This window comes from Etheostoma spectabile, chromosome 11 (genome assembly GCF_008692095.1).
Source record: "Etheostoma spectabile isolate EspeVRDwgs_2016 chromosome 11, UIUC_Espe_1.0, whole genome shotgun sequence".
Taxonomy (NCBI): domain Eukaryota; kingdom Metazoa; phylum Chordata; class Actinopteri; order Perciformes; family Percidae; genus Etheostoma; species Etheostoma spectabile.
In genome coordinates, this window is record NC_045743.1 from 9978571 (window position 1) to 9998294 (window position 19724).

General features: G+C 41.1%; 1 protein-coding gene across 7 annotated transcripts in view; it reads right to left on the reverse strand.

The window, feature by feature from the left end:
* The window catches only part of LOC116698066 (protein TANC1), a 119016-nt gene that overhangs the window by 65984 nt on the left and 33308 nt on the right, over positions 1-19724 (reverse strand). For 3 of the 7 annotated variants that reach the window (XM_032529820.1, XM_032529818.1, XM_032529817.1), the window contains exon 4: positions 4727-4834. The exons of 2 other annotated variants lie outside the window; for them this stretch is intronic. In XM_032529820.1, coding sequence (XP_032385711.1) covers positions 4727-4834 — 108 coding nt within the window. The remainder of the gene's footprint in view (positions 1-4726; positions 4835-19724) is intronic. 2 more of the 7 variants (XM_032529823.1, XM_032529819.1) reach the window with 1 other exon arrangement.

Consider the following 19724-nt stretch of genomic DNA (forward strand, 5'->3'; position numbering starts at 1 on the left):
GCCCATCCACCTCAAGGTTGTGCGTGTTGTAGCTTCACAAATGCTTTGCTGCATACCTCGGTTTTAACGAGTGGTTATTTCAGTCAAAGTTGCTCTTCTATCAGCTTGAATCAGTCGGCCCATTCTCCTCTGACTTCTAGCATCAACAAGGCATTTGCCCACAGGACCGCCGCATACTGGGTGTTTTTCCCTTTTCACACCATTCTTTGTAAACCCTAGAAATGGTTGTGCGTGAAAATCCCAGTAACTGAGCAGATTGTGAAATACTCAGACCGGCCCGTCTGGCACCAACAACCATGCCACGTTCAAAATTGCTTAAATAACCTTTCTTTCCAATTCTGACATTCATTTTGGAGTTCAGGAGATTGTCTTGACCAGAACCACACCCCTAAATGCATTGAAGCAACTGCCATGTGATTGGTTGATAAGATAATTGCATTAATGAGAAATTGAACAGGTGTTCCTAATAATCCTTTAGGTGAGTGTATATGGACAACATGATGCTGAAAGTTTTATATTTTGCCATGGCTGGGCTTTGTTTGGCCTATGTTGTGCTGAAATTACACATTTAACAGCTACAATGAAGTTGGCTACATTTAGAAACTTATGTTTGGGTGGTGGTAGCTCAGTCCCTAGGGAGTTGGGTTGGGGACCAAAGCATGGAGTCTGAATTGGTAGCTGGAGAGATGCCACTTCACCTCCTGGGCCCTGCCAGATGCTATTGAGCAAGGCACCGTACCCCCCAACCGCTCAGGGCGCTGGTCCAGCACTGGCAACCCACCCACTCTGACATCTCTTTATTTGTTCATGAATAGACCCTGAGCATGTGTGCGTGTATTTCAGGCCTGTATGTAGTGATTACTAACAAAACAGAGAGGATCAATAAACAGTATACATTATTATAATAAATGTTTTAACAGTAACAATTGTTCCATGCATAGCTCAAGGGATGGAACGTGGTCACTGTGTTAATCTAATTTTATCATTATCCATTTTAAATACATTTTAAATTTGAATTAAACTACATTTTAAGGTCCTTTTATAGGTTTATAAAGCTCTTAATTGTCTTGGTCCTATCTATTGATTAGATTTGCTTTTAGCCTGTGAACACTCAACAAGGTTGTTGCATTGTGTAAAGTACTTTTTGTTACATTTTATGTGTATATGCAGTACAAATAGTCTGTTTGATTAACTGATTGATTGAAAGGAGTAACACCCATTGCAGGACATGGCAATTCATGGTCAGATTACTAACAGAACATTACAAATAGAGAAGTGAAAGCAACACTACCGTCAGATGATTTAAGTGGTATAAATTCACAGAATACTTCACAATATAAGTTGGGTCCTAATTTCAGTGCTGACAAAATAATCAGCACATGAAGAACCCGGTGCTAAGTGGGCCTAGGTCTGACTGGAGTGGGGGGCGTGAGAGAAGCCATCATTGTTGGAGTGAATGTGAAACCTGAGGTTTAGTCTTGATTGACAGAGACAGAGCTCTGAGACCACAGCTGAAATAATGCTGTCAGGCACTGTTGGCAACCTGTTGCAAATGTACACATGCCTGCAAACACACAGACATAAACAAGCAAATTAAAAATACACATAGCATTCACACACATGCATAAGAAACTCTATCGTTCCTCAAAGAGCAATGTGAAGTGACTCCACTGTAGGTCAAATCCACATGTCCTATCTTAGCTTACTGCCCATCCTGCTTGTCCACAACAGAGAGTTCTGGAAAGCCGACAGTCTAACCCAAAAGAAGAACAAATGATACATCCAAACTCCATATGCAAATGTAATATAATGACACACACACACACACACACACACACACACACACACACACACACACACACACACACACACACACACAACACCACACACACACACACACACACACACACACACACACACACACACACACACACACACACACACACACACACACACACACAAAGATACTGCTATTAATCTTTAAAATGAAATTCACTATTTTAGACAAATTAAAAGATGCACTGCCTAAAACACCACAAAAAGCCTTAGTTGCACTCAAGATGTGACTATTTATGTGAGGCATGGTTTTTGGACATCCAAGAAAGGCATCCTTCAGCACAACACTCAACAAAAGGCCCCTTTATAACTACTAAGAACTCACTTTATCTGTGCCCTAAATGTCACACAGAGCTCATGCTGCAAAACTTCCAATGGGGTTTCCAGCTCAGATTCCCGCACCGACCTTGTCACCAAAGCTTGAATGTCAAACAACCATTTCATCCTGTCTCAGCAGTTAGCAAAAAAGCCAACATTGTTTACTATCTCTAAAAGTAGGACACTACACAGGTTTAAAAATGCTCTCCTTATTGGTAAAATAACACTGGATACGTCCTTGTCACATGCGATGTGTACACACGGTAACACAAATTAATCTAGTTGACGTAACAGGCCTACTGCAAACTGACACTAGATCTAACTGCATGGTGTAACTTAAAACAACATGCAAATCCCATATGTGTAAATGTGTCCACATGGGAGAGAAAAGGAAAGGCATAGCATGTGTAGCTGTGCTTAAAAACCTGTCAGCTGTGCATCCTACAACAGCTGGGCTATCACAATTAGCCATCATTAGTCTAGAATTTATACAGTGCCTAATTGTACATAATTAGTTGAGTAAGTTGGCTCATTCTTTTAATTTCTCGGCAGAAACTTCTTTTACCTGTTAACTATAGCTGTGGGAAAAAGGAGGTAGATCTCTCCTTGCTTACATGCTTACATTTATTGAGTAACTGACTCTACAAGGCAGCTGGACATGTACAAGTCACTAACAAAGCTACAAAATAAACTAAAATCTCGTAAATGCCTGGAGCTGCCCGAAGAGAGACAGCCTTTTGCTGTTGTTCCAACAGTGCAGCATTGGGAGGAGACCAGAAGAATAAGAAAATGCAAAATTCAAGTTATAATCTTATTTCATTTTTGTGTATGTACTCTCTCTGTTTGAGACTGAAGGAGTTTGATGGTTCTCTACATTTTGTGGTAGCAAAAATATTCTCTGGAGGGCTTGGTCAATAGGTCTGTCACATACTTGTGACATAGTTACAAAGAGTAATTTTAGCCTAGAACGAAATTAGAGCAGAGGCAGCACTGAGGACACAAGGTTAAAACATCCACAACGACACCTCTTTTGTAAACACAAGTAGTTTAAGTACTTATTGGTAAACTGCAGACTGCATTCCTGTTGTTGGGTTTTTGTTGGGTCTCCCCCCTCCCCGTCTTTCTTCTGTGTTTTTTGGTCCTGGGACACGTTCTTATGTCTCAGTGTATTGTTTGTTAATTGTATAATAAAAAATACTTGATCACAAAAAAAAGTACAAACACCGTGAGCATTTTTTTCCTTTTACTGTGTTGGTAAGCATGAGGGAGGAGGGAAAGCTTAGGAAAGACTGTTTTTAAGACAGCACCGGCATGTAAATGTGTATGTTTATTAGGGTTGGGTATTGTTTGGGTTTTTTCCGATACCGGTGCTGAACGGTGCCTAAATCAATACTTTTTTAGATACATTGCTGTTGAACGTTCGTACGCACTAGATCTCCCTATGCATTTCTATTGAAAAGATCCAGGTATCTCAAAATGATTTTTGAAGTATACAGCTCATGAAATTAGCTCACTAATATTGCTAGTGCACCAGCTGTCATGAGATAACATTTATCTTGCATCTGCTATCTACCGGTAGCCTGCTCTGAGCCGAAACACTGCTCTGTGCCAGCTGAATGCCAGACACACCCTTGTGCCTTGGTATGTAACAGTCAACAGTGACTGTGTTGCACTGGGTTCCTACTGTCTGCTTATGTGAGCCATGTACAATCAGAGGGCACCACTTTATGTGATGCCCTTTGCTATAGATAACCCATCCTACAACTCTACTAAAGCCAATGAAAGGAATTTGAGACCGCCATGCTCTGCTGGAAACTAAAACAGAGCACTTAGTGAAATATTACCCCTACACACACAAACACAACGCCCAATACAGGGGAGAATAGGCAGCAATAACACTACACCTCACATACATGGACACACAAGAACACATATGTGCAATTAGTGAGAAATTTAAGGACTTGTGCTCATTACATTTCCATGAAATAAATCCAGTGCCCCAGTCTGACAATGTGTCCCCGCATTGAAGAAAACTGACTTTTTTGTAATCTAAACACACACTTTAAAATAAACACGGCACTATTGTGTGTTTGTATAAGACGCTACATAAAGGAACACTGCTCAAACACACTGGTACTTTTATGAAACACTCATGCAGGAATTGATGCTACCCTCAAATTACAGAGACCTATCCCTGACCCCATGGACACAGCAATGTTTTATATACCAGTAACACAACACACACACACACACACACACACACACACACACACACACACACACACACACACACACACACACACACACACACACACACACACACACACACACACACACACACACACACACACACACACACACACACAACACCACACACACACACACACACACACACAACCACACACACACACACACACACACACACACCTATAAAGACCTTACACTATGAGGGCAAAGTTTAAATTACAAAATGTATTCTTATTTTTAAGTCAGTTGAAATCAGACCAATGTTACCAATGGCTCTAGAAACGCAAGCAGACAGATACACAAGTGAATAAAAATAAAAACTCACCATTGTTTGAGCACTCCTTGTTATCGGCCACCTTCCTCAGTGCTGAAGCGATGGCATCAGAAGGAATGCGAGGACTCTCCACATATTTGGGCTTTCTGATTGGACCTGCTAGCACGGACCAAAGATACAGGGGGAGAGGAAGAGGGAGAGAGAGAGAGAGAGAGAGAGAGAGAGAGAGAGAGAGAGAGAGAGAGAGAGAGAGAGAGAGAGAGAGAGAGAGACACACACACAGACACAGACACAGACACACAGACACACAGAGACGCACAGAGACACACACACACACACACACACACACACACACACACACACACCAAAGAAAATGCAAAGGAGGAGAGAATGAGAGGAACAGAGAGAGAGAGAGTTCTCGATGGATTAACGTGTTCCAGATGGGACAAGAGATGAGAGGCGGTGGTGTCTTAGTTGGACAGGCTTGGCTGCACTCTGCAGCTCACATAAACTCATTTACACACACTCTCTGTCTTAGACAGCTCCCTGCGCTGATAGCAGCTCTGGTCTGTCTAACAACCCTGAATATTGTCTGCATGGCTGGAGACTCCCAGTAAAAACAGTGCTAGCTGGCTCTGGGAATGTAAACTACAGCAGGAAACCACAACAATTAGCCTCTTAGTGAACTTTTAAAATGAGTGTTTAAACACATACATGCACTAAGAATCAGCAAAAACAGACAGAGTTTTTGTGCTTGTTGATCTGTGAGCAGTGAATTGAAACTATACCCTGTTATTGCTGCACAGATATAGATAGATGGATTAAGGTCCATGTGTCCTGATGTAAGTCAAATGATGTATCTGGGACAGCGGTACAATCCTCTGAGGACTGTCTTTGTCTTTAGTGAGGAGTCTAGGTTAGCTGGCTGCTCTGTTCCCTCTGCTTTCACCGTGACAGAATTAGAAAACCCCACAGCTCCATACAGAATGCTTGCTTACTGTGCCAAACTTTAAGATAAACCACAAAGAAATTCACCCACTAGAGACAGCTCCTTTGGCAAAATTTACATCTTTGTGCGTGCAAAATGATTTGCTCATGTTGTCCATAACATATTCTGTAAAAAAAAAAAAAAAAAAAAAAAAAAAAAGCCTTTTAATTTTCCCTAAATAGACACAAATTAAGGTTCTTTATTTGAGTGGCAGCAAAGGCCTACTAATCTTTCAGAGTGGCAGTATAATTGTTTATATATGCAGGAGATCCAGCTAAGACACTAGACTAAATACTAAGCTATGAAACAAACATCTTCCAAGCAACTAGCTGTGCAAATTTCAAGACCTCTACTTCTAACCGACAATTTCTTGTTGAAAAAAGAAATACGTTCTAGAGTCCAGGCACAAAAGCAAATATTTAACTGCAGGAAATAATCTGAAAATATGAGGGGACTGTATTATTTAGATCTATAAATCCATAGAGAATAGCAACTGGATGCCTCCCCTTGCACCACTCCTCCATGCTTCTCCAACCTTGACCTACTGTAACTTAATCCGAACCTCCTCCTCCTCCTCCTCTTCCAGACTCCAATTATCAGATGACTGTTTGTAAATCCAGTCATAACATAAAGATTAGATGGGAGGGCAAAGATAACAATTTCCTATTACCACATTTGACAATCCGTCCCTCCCACCTCCAACAAAAAAATCCTCTTTCAGATGGAACAATTTCTTGAACAAAAGCTGTGATTTTGGCCACAGATATTAAAAGTGGAGGTGAGAGGGAAAGAGTGGAGTTACAGCAGCAGCCATGTGAGGGGAAATTATCTGTAAGTGTCATTGCAACAAGCCAAGCATGAGAGTCAAAGTCAGCTTGATGCACAGTGCCATCTATGGTTATGCGACTTGAAATGCATTGTGAAGAATGGTACTTTTGGTACTCGAGAAGAGCTTCTGTCTCAACAAACCGGGTGCTCTCTTGCTTGTTGGCAGATGTCATGATATAAAGCCAGTCAAATAACTCAAAGTAAAACCCCAAAGCTAGATGCAGTCATCCTTTAGAGGAGCAGGAAGCCATAGTTGTAGTATGTGGTGAAAAGTAGTTTTACAGGATTAGTGTTGCTTAGCAGCACTATAATCTAAAGATTGGATTTCCAACACGTGAGGTGATACAGACTATTTGATTTGTGTACATAGATGAGATCTAAGCCTAAAAGAGAGAATGATCCAGGGAAGTATCCACAAAAGAAATAGAAGTCAGCCTGTTATTTAGCAGACAAAGCCAAAGTCTGTCCTGAAAACCTCCATTCATCTGTTGACGGTCAGGCACAACCTATTACCCACACAAAGTCACACGGCTCCAATTAGAGTGAAACTACAGATACAGAAAGGGCTGTGTGTGAGACACACTTAGTTGAAGGTAAACATCTTGGACCAAAAGCACACTGCCAAATATATTCCATTGGATGTATTTCATCCCAAAAAAAGAAAGTACGCTTGAATTCAGATTTGGTTTACACAAAGTGCCAAGAGGAACACAGGATCCACACATTAAATAACAAACATGTGGCTGGCTATAAGGGGTAATTTTAGGGCACATCAGAGGGCTGATAATACAGGGAAGAGGTAAAAGGTCCTTCAGCAAGACTCTGATGTCTGAACTTCAGCTCATGACAGGCAAAGCACACGGGGGTTCTTTTCCATTCAAATTCTAATCTAAAGATTTAACAGGGTGCCATTATCACTCTGCCCTTGTAGATGGATGCACTGATGAATAAGCAATTGCAGTTTATAACAGGCATGAAAAGGTCGCAGAGATAGAAGCGTCAGATGTATCACCCTTGAAGAACAGAAGGCAGAAATGAGATGTGTTCTCACTTTATCACACTTTGGATGCAAAATCCAGAATGTTAATCTATTCCCAAGCACATCAATTGGTACACAATTTTAAGACTTGATAAATGTGGTGGCTGGATTGGCTCAGTGGGTAGAGCAGGCACATATATACATAGGAGGTTTATGCCTCTATTTTTAGGTGTAGGTCCAAGATTCGAATCTGACCTGTGATGATTTCCTGCATGTCTTCCCCTTTCTCACCAAGCTGCCCTATCAAATAAAAGGCGGAAAATTCCAAAAAATAATCTTTAATCTCTAGACTTGATAGATAATATAGATAAATATATGTTTACATGTGTATCTATGCACATACATGTTAAATACATTGGAAGAAAAGCAAGCAAACAAAAGGTAGGGGAGCAGATTGGTTAAAGGAAGAAAAACAGAGAGGAAAGAGTATCCCTAGAGTAAAGCAGCCAGGCGGGCTGTGAATGCAGAGGACTCTTTTCTCACCAGTATTCACTGTGAAATTCAGGAATCTATGACCAAAAAGCAATAACTCAGCACGCACGCATGCACGCACGCAGATGGAATACCTATGACCAACAACTTATATTGTCCAGTCAATGCCAGTGAAAGAGAGGCTTGTTCATGGTTATAGGAAGTGATCAAGGAGTTTTCCCAGCATTCTTCAAGATGGACTCTGACTTCTTCACATTTCAACTTTTTATTAAGACACACTGTCACTCTTTGTGCAGCAAAGGGAATGAAAGCCATCTCACAACAGCCCTCTTTATGTTCCAAAATGTCATTCTTCAATTCAAAAGTGAAACATAATATATAAGATGAGACTGGTATTCTGAGTGCGGCATGTCAAACTCAGTTACTATAGTTATTTATTGAATTTCTTATGGAAAGCATGAAATATTCTTGGTCTGTTTAATAGCTGTCCCATCTTTTGCCATTATGGTTGCAAAACAGTTAAGAAAGTATCACAGGCACGCTACTTTGTTAGCCTAAAATACAAGTTACAAGCTACAAGCTAATGTAGGATTTATTATCCATTCACAGCCTGACCTAAAGCTATTATTCTCTCCTGGTTAATGCAATGTCTGCACTGTACCACAAAGTGAGACTGGTAATCTTTTTTCAAAACACCACACGTTTAAAAGTCATGACTAATGTCACACATGCGGTTTCTTGGCTGTTTACAATCTAGTATGATCCACCATCATATCATATGAGCATCCTGATTCTACAGACTGACTGAAGAAGCAATGTTTGTCTCTTAGGCAGAAGGTAGTCTGGACCAACGAAAGGATATTTTCAGGATATTGGCCTGACTTCACACCGGATGTCCCTCACCTTCTGCTCTATGTGTTCTGCCATTCTCACAATCCCTTTGCTTAGAGAAAAAACAACAAACTTCAAGCTAGCAAGCCACATGCTGTAAAAGACAACTGTGATTGGTTTAAAGAAATGCAAACAACCCAGAGCGTTCCATTCTCCTATCCTAAAATGTACCTATGGTGTAGCCAGAGCTTACTCCACAGTGGTGGCAAGAGAGAAGGCATACGGACTTGGGTTTCCATGCAGATAAAAAAGGGGGTTTGCATTTTATAAAAGCAAGCTGGAGTGGGTTGGGAAAGTATGAAGTGGAGAACTGGAGAAAATTTTCACGGGGCTCATCAGGGGAAACCCTTTCAAAGGGCCCCTTGCGCATCACAATGTCTTCACAGCTCGGCTCCCTAAAAGGGTTTCAATATTCCTCGGGGTATCTGGTTCGCCAATCCCCCGATTGATTCAGGAAAGCTCCCCTCAAAAGGGGTTACAACTAGCTTTGAAGCGAGTTTCTAGCCTCTTGATCAGAACTGCAAGATATATTGCACTCATCTTGCCGATTTTAAAAGAGGGAAAATATATTGCTGATAAAAGTAAAATTTTAAACAAGGATTGGCCAAGAAAGTTTGTGCTATGGAGATGTGGTTTGCTAAAATGTTTTGTAGAAAATTAGTAACAGTTATAAGGGATTTTTTATTTTGAACCTATAAAAAGCTTGTTAGACAAGGGGGTTTCCGTTCAGGGACATGGAAATTTTGGGTAAGGGCCTGCCCTTAACTGTAACTATTAAGCTTAGTTAAATACACAAATCCACTCATACACCAAATGACTTTGTGTTGTTTTTTTAGATATTTTTTGGGCATTTTCAGTCTTTATTTTTGACGGGACAACTGAAGAAATGAAAGGGGGGAGAGACGGGGAATGACAGGCAGCAAAGGGCTGCAGGTCGGAGTCGAACCCGGCCCGCTGCGTCGAGGAGGAAACCTCTATATATGGACGGCCGCTCTACCAACTGAGCTATCGCCGCCCAACTTTGTGTTGTTTTACGTGGTCCGCGGTGTTACCCTAAAGCTTTAACCCCTGCTACAAATTAATTTCAAAGAACAGACATTTTACAAAATGGCTATGGAACTTATTTACCACACCAAAAACACCGTAAGATAGCATTTGGTGTGGCTCTGGGTGAGCGTGGGGGTGCTGCAAAAAAACTTGGGGGGGTGCAGAGGGAGGGGAATTTTTTTTAGGTGGCCTTTTAGAGCCCCAGCAGAATTGTCCTACAAAGGCACCAACAGGTTCAGATTTTGATAAAGGGTCATGTCAGGTAGAACGTGCTTTTTGGTGGTGTTTGCAGACGCTTTTCTGATCGAAAAAATCAGCTCGAACCACTGAAATTAAAACCATCAAAAAAAAAAATCCCCCTGAACTAAATTCCAATTTTCACAAAAGCCCACAGAGCAATTCTGTGGGACATTCCAGATTCCAATTAAAGAACACTGCCCCCTGCGGCCAAAATTATTAGAATTTCTGTTTTAGACACTTTCGGACTGGTGGGGAAAGGGAACCGTGGCGCAAAAAGTTTGTCAGTGTTACAGAAAAAAGGTTTTCATTCTAGTACTCAGGGCAGCTCCAGAATCACCTTGGGTCCACCAGTATACTTCTGGATGTAGTGTGGTTTTTGTTGGGTTGTATAGTTGTGGTAGGCTTTCTGAAATGCTTATTTAAGAGTGCAGAAAACGCCCCCCTTTTACACATGCACCTGAAAAAAGCAGTGCAGCGTCAATGACAACAGTGCTGTAATCCCCCCAAAAGCACTAACCCACTACAACCGAGGGGCAGTGAGATACCCAGGAGATGCAAAAAGGGGGAGCGCAGGGGTTTTTACAAGTATCAATAATTTTCCCCCTTAAACTGAGGGTTTACCTTTTTTCAAAACCGATTTTGACCTCCACTGGGGTGGAGCAAGAGGGTCCCATCAGTAAAATCCCCCCGGGCCATTAGGGGGTGTAAAAAATTAAAAAATTAAAGCCCAGGTGTGTGAAACATGTAGGGTGCAGTGTTCTGGTAAGCTTGGGGTTTGCTGACAAAGCTGTGGCACTGAAAGCCACCAGGACTTGCGGCCCGGTCCCCCACCTAATTAAAATCAAGTTTCTTGTCCCCTGTGAAGTTTTCATGAAAAAAAAACCCCCCAAGTTTGAGCCTCCCAAAAAGCAATAGATTTTCCAATGGTCAGGAAAAGAAGCCCCAAACCACAAATGCTTTTGAATTTTAAACAAATCCCCCAAAGACACAGTGATGGTGGATGGGGAGGAGAACAAAGGATTAAAAGAATTTAATTTTAGATTCACGGGCATTAAAAAAATGGGATATTTTCTTAATAAAAAAAATAAACTGTTAACAGGATAGGACAAAAGACCGGGGTGGTAGTTAGAGAAAACTTTTAAAATCAATATCAAAAAAAAACCTTTCAAAAAGTAAAAGCCAGTCATCATTTTAATGGTTTTTTGCAAATTCAGTAAAATGTATGCATGATTCTGTTGAAATGGTACCAATAACCATTTACTTGCAAGATATCAGGGGTGAATCAGAACAAACTAATCTCACTCAAGATTATGCAGAACAACTGCATAGTGGCAATGCATTGTCTTGTGCTCATTTCCACAGAAATAAGTCTTAAAGTGCTCATATTGTGCTCATTTTCAAGTTCATAATTGTATTTAGAAGTTGTACCAGAATACGTTTACATGGTTTAACTTTCAAAAAACCATCACATTTTTGTTGTACTGCACATTGGTGCAGCTCCTCTTTTCACCCTGCGTGTTGAGCTCTATGTTTTAGCTGCCATGTGGAGTCACTGTGGGAAATTATATTCAGATATAGGGGATCTGTGGGAAGCTATACTCAGGTATTGTTAATTATTGTGAGAAATTGTACTCAGGTATTGTTATATATTTAGACACTGTGAATGAACTTATGCATAAGTTATGAAACAAAACTATATCAGACGTTGAATGAAGGAGAAAATGTACTTTTGCTTGGCATCCAGGTGGGGGCGATACCCTGTTGGCAAGACATTACATTTACAAGAGAACGGATGCAGGAAGGCCAGAAAGCCACGTGCTCATTTCAAAATGGAGGGGAAAAAAAGGGAAATTTCCCACAGGAAAACAAACCCCAAACACACGCACACACCCACACAGTAAGTAAACAGGAAGTCGCGCCACCCAGCCAATAGAAATACAGTTGCTATGGCGATATGACCGCCTTGTGACGCTTTTAACCAATAGGACTCCCTTAAAGGCGGCTTTAAAAAACGTTGCAGGCCACTGTTACGGAGCCTTTTTGTGAAACCTCTGAGCTAGTCATGTTCCATTGAGACCCGTGCACGTATTTATTGTCCGGAATGCATTGCTCTGTTTTATTAATAAATCGTTTGGTATACATAATCAAAGCTAGAGTGATTCCTTAGCTACTTGAGTCCGACGTTTGGACCCTCCAAGTGGAATTCGCAACAAATTTGGTAGCAGAGGATGGTTTCGAGCAGCGGTTAAACTTAGGAATTCCACGGAATCAGGATTTGAAGTTGTTTAACTCCGGGTCAGATTCCACGACAGTCCACGTCTGACGGTACGGGACAAAGGAGGCATGGGGTGCAAACCGCGGAAGGAATGGTCACAGGGAGCTCTCTAAAAAGGGTAAGCTGAAACCTGTTTCATCAAAATTTAGCATATTGTATAATAGTATAAACCAAATTAAAGTGATCAGACCTCCGGGTGAGTACATTATGTAAAAAAAAAAATATAGACTAAAAATTATTAAGTGTTTTGTGGACATTGAACAATGCATTCCGTTTTTCTGTGAATGAGAGTGGAGAGTGCGTGAGTTGAAGCATCTGGGATGCGTAGACGATTCCAATTTTTTTTTTGGAGCTGTGTTCTGTGGGAGGTTCGATAAACCGGTCGATAGATGCGCTGCAGTCGTATACTGATGGGGGAAGGCCGGGACACATAGCCAGCCAGCGTTCGTTGTAGTGGCTTCACCCATAAGGTGGGCCAACGCGTGGAAGTGTGTGAGTGTGGAAACATAGAGAGCGAAATACAGAGTGTATATAATGCTGTTGAAGAATGAATGTTGGAAATGTGAATGAGTTGATAAATCATAGGTGATTCCAAAGTTTGGAGCTACGGGAAAAGCGGGAGTTTGAAATTTGCCGGGGGGGAGTGTTTAAAACACACCGAGGGAAGTTGGGCGCGTACGGGGCCCAGGGTTCACCTTTTGGGAGTCCGTCCAAAAAGTTGTTCTCAGGGGTTTTAGGGATGAGTAAAAGTAAAAAAAAAGAGATAAGGCAGAGTAAATTGGAAATTTTGGGAAAAGAATGATTTGGTGAGCCCGAGAAAAGCTTTTGACAATTGCCCCCAAAAAGCCTCTGGTCCGCTGGGGGGGTGCTGCTGTTGAAGGTGGGTTTAAAATTTCTGATAAAAACGGCCCGGCACCCCAAGACGAATGGGTCGATAATGGCACCCTTTTAAACAACCATTTGTTGAGAGAAGTTGAGGCTGCTCTGGGATCACCCCTTTCAGGGGGGCGGTATACATCCACCTTTCCCGGGACTGGTGGAGGGGGGAAACCAAACCTTTAAAGACTAAGAACCCAAAGGTCCCCATGAGGGGCGGTTTAAGGGGGTGGGGGGCCTTTTCCCTGGCACTCAGGCCCAAAAGAAGCTGAAAAAGGGGGAGGCCCCCCTTTCCCCCCCACGAGTTTAAAGGGCCCGACCACTCCCGGGCCCAACCCAAAATTTGGAGGCCATGTTTTATTGGATGTTAAAACAGGTAAAAAAATTCTGCCACATGAATGAACAACCCCTTTTTGGTCTCACCCCTCTCTCCCCAGGTGGGGAAAGAAGCCGCACCACTCAAAACCAGAGGCGACCATTAAGGAGGAGGGGGGTTTCGGGGGTTAAAGGTCCAAAGAGGAAGGGGGCCCCCCCCCAGGGGGACTGGTCCAAAGTAAAGGGGAGTTTAAAACCCTGGAAAGGTAAAAGGGAAATCAGGGCCATGGCCCCAACCCTGACCCCAGTCCCCCCGCAGACCCCCAAACCCGACTTAGGGACACAAATTTTGACCCCAAAAAAATGCAAAAAAATTAACCCTGCTTAGGAGGCCAGACAGCCCTCGTCTGGGACAGGGGCCACCAAGCCAAAAAAAAGGGGCCAGGAGAAGATAGTATTTGGATAAATTTTGTCATGGGGGAATGGGGGCGGGACTGATAAGCGGGGAATAGAATAAAATTACGGGTGTTTAAAGAATTAGAGACAATGAAAAACGGGAAATCTCATTTTAGTCCCAAAATTTGAGAAAAAAAAATTTAAATGGTAGATAAAACATGTTTTCCCAACTTTTTTTTAATGCCCCCTACAGGGGGAAAAAAACCCCCAAAAAAAGGGACACTAGGACACAAGGAAAGGAAGCCCGATTTTGAAAAAACCCCACAGGGACAAAAAGTGATCAGTAAATTCCCGGGAAATTACACAAAAAGACTCCCATAATAATCCCCGGTGGCACAAGGGAATTTTAAAACCACGGCAAAAACAAACATAGGGGGCGTGGCTCAGTGGAAGAGCGGTTGCCCCCAAATGGGGAAGGTGGTTTTTGTTTCCCTCCCCCTTGCAGTAATTGTCGAAGGCCGACCCAAGCCCCCAAACCCCGGTTTGGCCCCGGGCTGCGCTTGGGAGGCGAATGTGTTAGGAAGGTTATTGATGAGAGGGGGAAAACCTTTGTACGGCAGCCCGGGGCCACTGGTATAAGGTGGTGATGGTAAAGGGTTCCCTGTAGATGAAAAAAAGGCTTTGAGCAGTGGGAAAGGGAAAGGGAAAAAAAGCGCATATTAAATACACCCAAAATTACTTTTAAAAAAAAAAAACATACGAAAAGGGGGCCCAAAGAGAGAGGGGTTGTAAGAATGGGGGAAAAGAAGGAAAAAAGGGGATATAGAAGAAAAGGGGTATAGCTACAGAGAGAAAAAAGGGAAAAGAGAAGTTTTTGACTCATTGGAAATTTAAAAACTATTGTTGAAATTTAAAGTTTTTGGAGTAAGCGGAAGGGGGGTTTTCAAAGGTAGAGATGGTTAGTTGAGCCCCTGGTAGGAAAAAAAAAGGGGGAAAAATTTTTAAATTCAAAAGGAAAAAGTAAAAATAAGAAATAGAAGTTTATTTGGCATTTTAGGAGGGCCATAGCGGGTGAGAATTCAAACTTTAAGATCATTTTTGGATTGGGTTTTTTGGTATTTTTAAATGTATGTCGGGAGGGTTTGTCTTTTATTTTTGTATGTCGAAATTTAGGAGTGGACCCAAAATTATTTTAATTTCTGCCCTTCCCCCCCCCTTTCCAGGGGTACTTGGGGGGCTGAGAAAACCCCAAATTTGGGAAAAAAAGGGGGAAAATTTGAAATTTTTTTTAAGAAAAAAAATTGAGTTTTAAATGGGGGAAACATTGGGTTTTTAAAAAAACAAAACAAAGAGAAAAAAGTGGGTACAATGTGGGACCCAGCTTTGATCAAAAAATTTCACGGGAAAGTGGAAATTGTTTAAATTTATTAGTGTTTAATAAAAAAGGTTTGTCTTTTCCTTTTAAAAAAGGAAAAAAAATGAGGTTCTATTTTTTCCCTTTACAGTATTTTTGTGAATTTTTGTTTGGGAAATATTGTAGGGGAATTGGGGGGTTAAAAAAATTTACAAAGTTTTCCCTTTGGAAGGGGAAATTTTTAAACGGGGAACAGTGAAATTATGAAATTTTTTAAATATAATATGACTGACCCTATTGAAAAAAGGTTTTAAAATTAAAAGTATAGATAAAGACTTCTTTAAAGAAAAGTGAAAAAGTAAAGAAGGGGGAAAAATTTTTTTTTTGGCTTTCAGGGGTTTCTAGAGGAAAGCTAAATTTGGGGGTTTCTTTCAAAAAAAGCACAAGTATAGGGGAGGTAAGAATAAAAAAGGGGTATGCCCCAAAAGTAAAGGGGGGGCCCAGAGACTTGCAGCAAAAAAGTAAAAGATTTTGATCATAAATTACACGGGTTAAAGGGATATGTTCAATCGGGTAAAAAATTGGATAGATTAAACCCCTAGGGGAAAAGGGTCTACTTTTACTAGGACAACGGGCCCTTAAAAACAAATTACACATTGTTAGTTAAAAATTTTTTTTGCAATTAAAAATAGAAAGGGGGGAAAACATTCTTTTTGTTTAAGTCAAAAGGGTTTTTTGGGTTTAAATTTTTGATTGAAACCAGTCTAGGCTGATTTTGGATTCCATTTTTGGGTATTGAGTGGTTTTTTAAAATGAGTTTTTAGTGAAGTTTAATTTTGGTTTTGGATTTTTTTTGTATTTTGATTTTTACTTTGGAAAAAATTTTTTTTAAAACATTGAGTTGAGTGGAAATATTTTTTTGGGGTGTTTCTTTTTTTTTGAACTTTTTTTTTTTGTTGTTTTAAAAGATCAAGACGAAAGGGACATTTCTTAATGGTTTAAAAAAAAAAATTTAATTTGGGATAAAATTCGGTAGGGATATGACAAAAAAAAGGGGAAAGGATAGAAACCCAAATCAAAGTGCCCATAGCTTTTAAGGGATACAAAACAAACCAAACGATTTTTTTTTAAATTTTTGTGCAGAAAACAAACCCTAAGGAAAACTGAATTTGGGGGAGAAAGTCCCAAAAATAGTTTCCCCTTAAAAATTTTGGGGTTTTTTATAGATTTAAAACCCCGAAAGGGGGAGAAAGGGTTTGGGTTTGCGGGACATGGTGAATACCCCAAAAGGGAGTTTTGAAAAAGAAAAGAAGGTTTTTTGGGTTTTTTTTTGTGAACCATTTGTGGGTTTTGTCGAACGGGCCCTTCACCCTCCAGCCCCGGATCAGGGGACAAACTGGACCAGAAGCCAAAACAACCATCACGGCACCCAGCCCACCGAACAGCAGAGACAAAAATGGGTCGGGGTCTGGTTGGATTATTGGCCCAAAGTGAGTGAAAGGGAAACCAGGGCAAATTTTTGAAAAAATTTGAAAAAATTCTGAAAGGGTGCGGGGGGGGACCCCCAGAGAAAGGGAGGGGGGGCCACATGCTCTGGTGGGGGCTTTCGACCGAGGGTGAGAGGGGCTGGAGGGGTAAACCCAGTAAACCCGGAGATTGGCCCTTTAAAAAAAAGAATTGATCTTTTGGGGGTACGCCCAACGAGCAGCGGGAGGTTAAGAAGGGGAAAGGGGGGGGGGGAGAAGAGCCGCCGGTTTCGGTATTTGGACCCCAAAATTTAAAGGGGCGGGTTTGTCATTACAGACTGAAACCAAAAAACAAAAACACAAAAAATTATGGGAACAAAACTTAACTCTAAAAATTTAGGAAAAGGGTTTCATGAAAACCAGCATGTTTTAAAGGGTTAAGCCGTTCATGTTGGTGGGGAAAAAATCCCCTTTTTTAGGGCTTAAAAAATTTTGAACTTTTTCAAAATTTTCCCTTTTTAATTTTTAAGCAAGATGGTTTAAAATGGGGTTAAACAGGGGGATTAAAAAAAATAAAAAATTTTTCAATGAGTTTTAAAAAGAGGATTGGTAGGAAAAGACCCGATTGGGCAAAGTACTGTTTTAAATGTAGACATGATCTATTCACAGGATGAGAAAACCCAATTTGGGTTTGGAAATCTACAGGGGGAGAAAAAAAGGGGGAGGGGAAATCCATCTTGTCTTTTCATTGGTATGAATGGTTTTCCATAAAGGGGGGGGTTTCCCGGAAAGCTTAGCCCAAAGCCTCAAAAAATATAAGAGCAGTTAAAAATGTATAAAAATTTTGGTCAAACTTTTACATTTTGAAAAAAATTATTTTTCGGGGTTTACACCTTTTCATTTTTTGGTTTTTTAAATTTAAGCTGGAACTTAAACACCCTTTTTCCTTTTCCCTTTTAATTTTTAAAATTTGTTTTTAAAAAACCCCAAATCTTTGTTCCGTGTTAAAGAAGGAAATGAAAGGGGGGAAGGGGGGGTTTCAAAACCTTGAGGCGGGGCCAGTTTTAAATCAAGCGGATCCCTCAGTCTTAAGAGTGAATGTTTCAGGCGGCATCAAGAATCCGGATTTTGCATTGGGGTGTGTTTTCAAAAATTTAAATGATAAGTGCCTTTTTTTTTAGGTATCTTTTTTTTATTTTTTTGGTTTTGGGGTTTTGGGGGAAGGTTTTTCTGAAGAATTGAGAAAGCTATTTTAAGTCAAAATTAAGCCTTCCAAAAAAAAATCAACTAAAAATGGTGGGGGAAAATTTTAAATTTGGGGGCCTTAAAACAATTTGGGCATTAAAGAAATGAAACCGGGGTACCCCCTTTAAAATTTGGGGTTTTAAAAGGAAATTAGTAGAGGGATAGCCCAGGGAATTTTTACCCAATTTGGGGGTTTTTTTACTTGGGAAAGATAAAAAAGAGGGTTTTCCCTTTTTTGTTCATTTTATTTTTATTTATTTGAATTTTGGGGTTTTCCGATTTGTATTGGGGTTTTTTCTTTTTTTTCACTCAAACTTTGTTTTTCCCCCAGGGGTGGGGAAGCAGTTTAAACCAAAACCCGTGCTTTTTGGGTTTTTGTTTTTTCTTTTTTTTTTCTGGAATTTAAAATATGGGGAAAAGGGCTTCCTGGGACGTCACAAAAAGGGGCCCCCGTCTTTGCCCCCCGGGTTTTTGTCAGGCTAAAACAATACAATGTTGATTTTGGGGGGGGACTAAAGGGGGTTGGGGTTTTAAAAGGGGGGTTTTTTTTACCCCCCCTGTCTTTCTGAAATGAGAGTCATAAAACCCCCAGCCACATTCCAATTGGGGGAGACTGCAAAAAGGTGATTTTTTTTCGTTCAGGGGTGTGGTGGGGTTTGGGATGTTACAATTTGGGAGAGTAAAGATGATACCAGAAGGTTTAAGAGAGGAGGATTTTTATTTGTAAGGAACGAAAGGCCCACACCCACACCCGTGCGCGAACCCCCCCTTTGGGGGAATAAGACCAGGGGGACAAGGGTCCCAAAAGGGCAACATTGGAGTTTGGATTCACACCTTTTAGGTTTTGAAAAGGGGGATATAGTTTTTTTCCAATTAAACTTTTGCTGCACGTTTTTACAAAAAGAAATTTAAAAGGTTTTTTCCCCCGTCCTTGGTTACGTGGTTTTCACCGTATGTTAAAAAGGGGGGTTTTTGGGAAAATTTTATTCAGTATAGGGGATTGTGGGAAGCTTTTAAATCAAAGGGATTTTTAATTTTTTGTGGGGAAAGTTTCCCGGGGTTATCCATTAGACCGGGAATGAACTTTGCATAAGTTTAAAGAAACAAAAATCATAAGACGTTTTTAAAAGAAGGAGAAAATTTTACGGTTTTCTTGCCCTCCCGGTGGGGGGCGGGTAACCCCGTTGGCAAAAACATTTCATTTAAAAAGAACGGGGCAGGGGGGCCCGAAAGCCGTGTCACCAAAAAAGGGGGGGAACAAAGGGAAATTCCCCCAAAAGGGAAAACAAACCCCAAAAACCCACCACACACCCCACGGAAGGAAACAGGGGAAATCGCGGCCCCCCCGCCTAGAAAAACCCGTTGGGTATGGCGATATTTACCCCCCTTTTGACGTTTTAAACCAAAAGGAGCCCCTTTAAAAGGGGGCCATAAACCGTTTCAGGCCCCTGGCGGAGCCTTTTTTTGAAACCCTTTAGTAGTATGGTTTTCCCTGAGGGGCCCCTTTCCAAAGTATTATTTTCCCGGGAAAGCATTTCTCGGGTTTTTTTTAAAAAATCGTTTGGGGAACATAATCAAAAACTAGAGTGATTTCCTTTGCTACTTGAGGCCCCAGTTTGGGGGCCCCCAAATGGGAATTGAAAATCCCAGGGGAAAG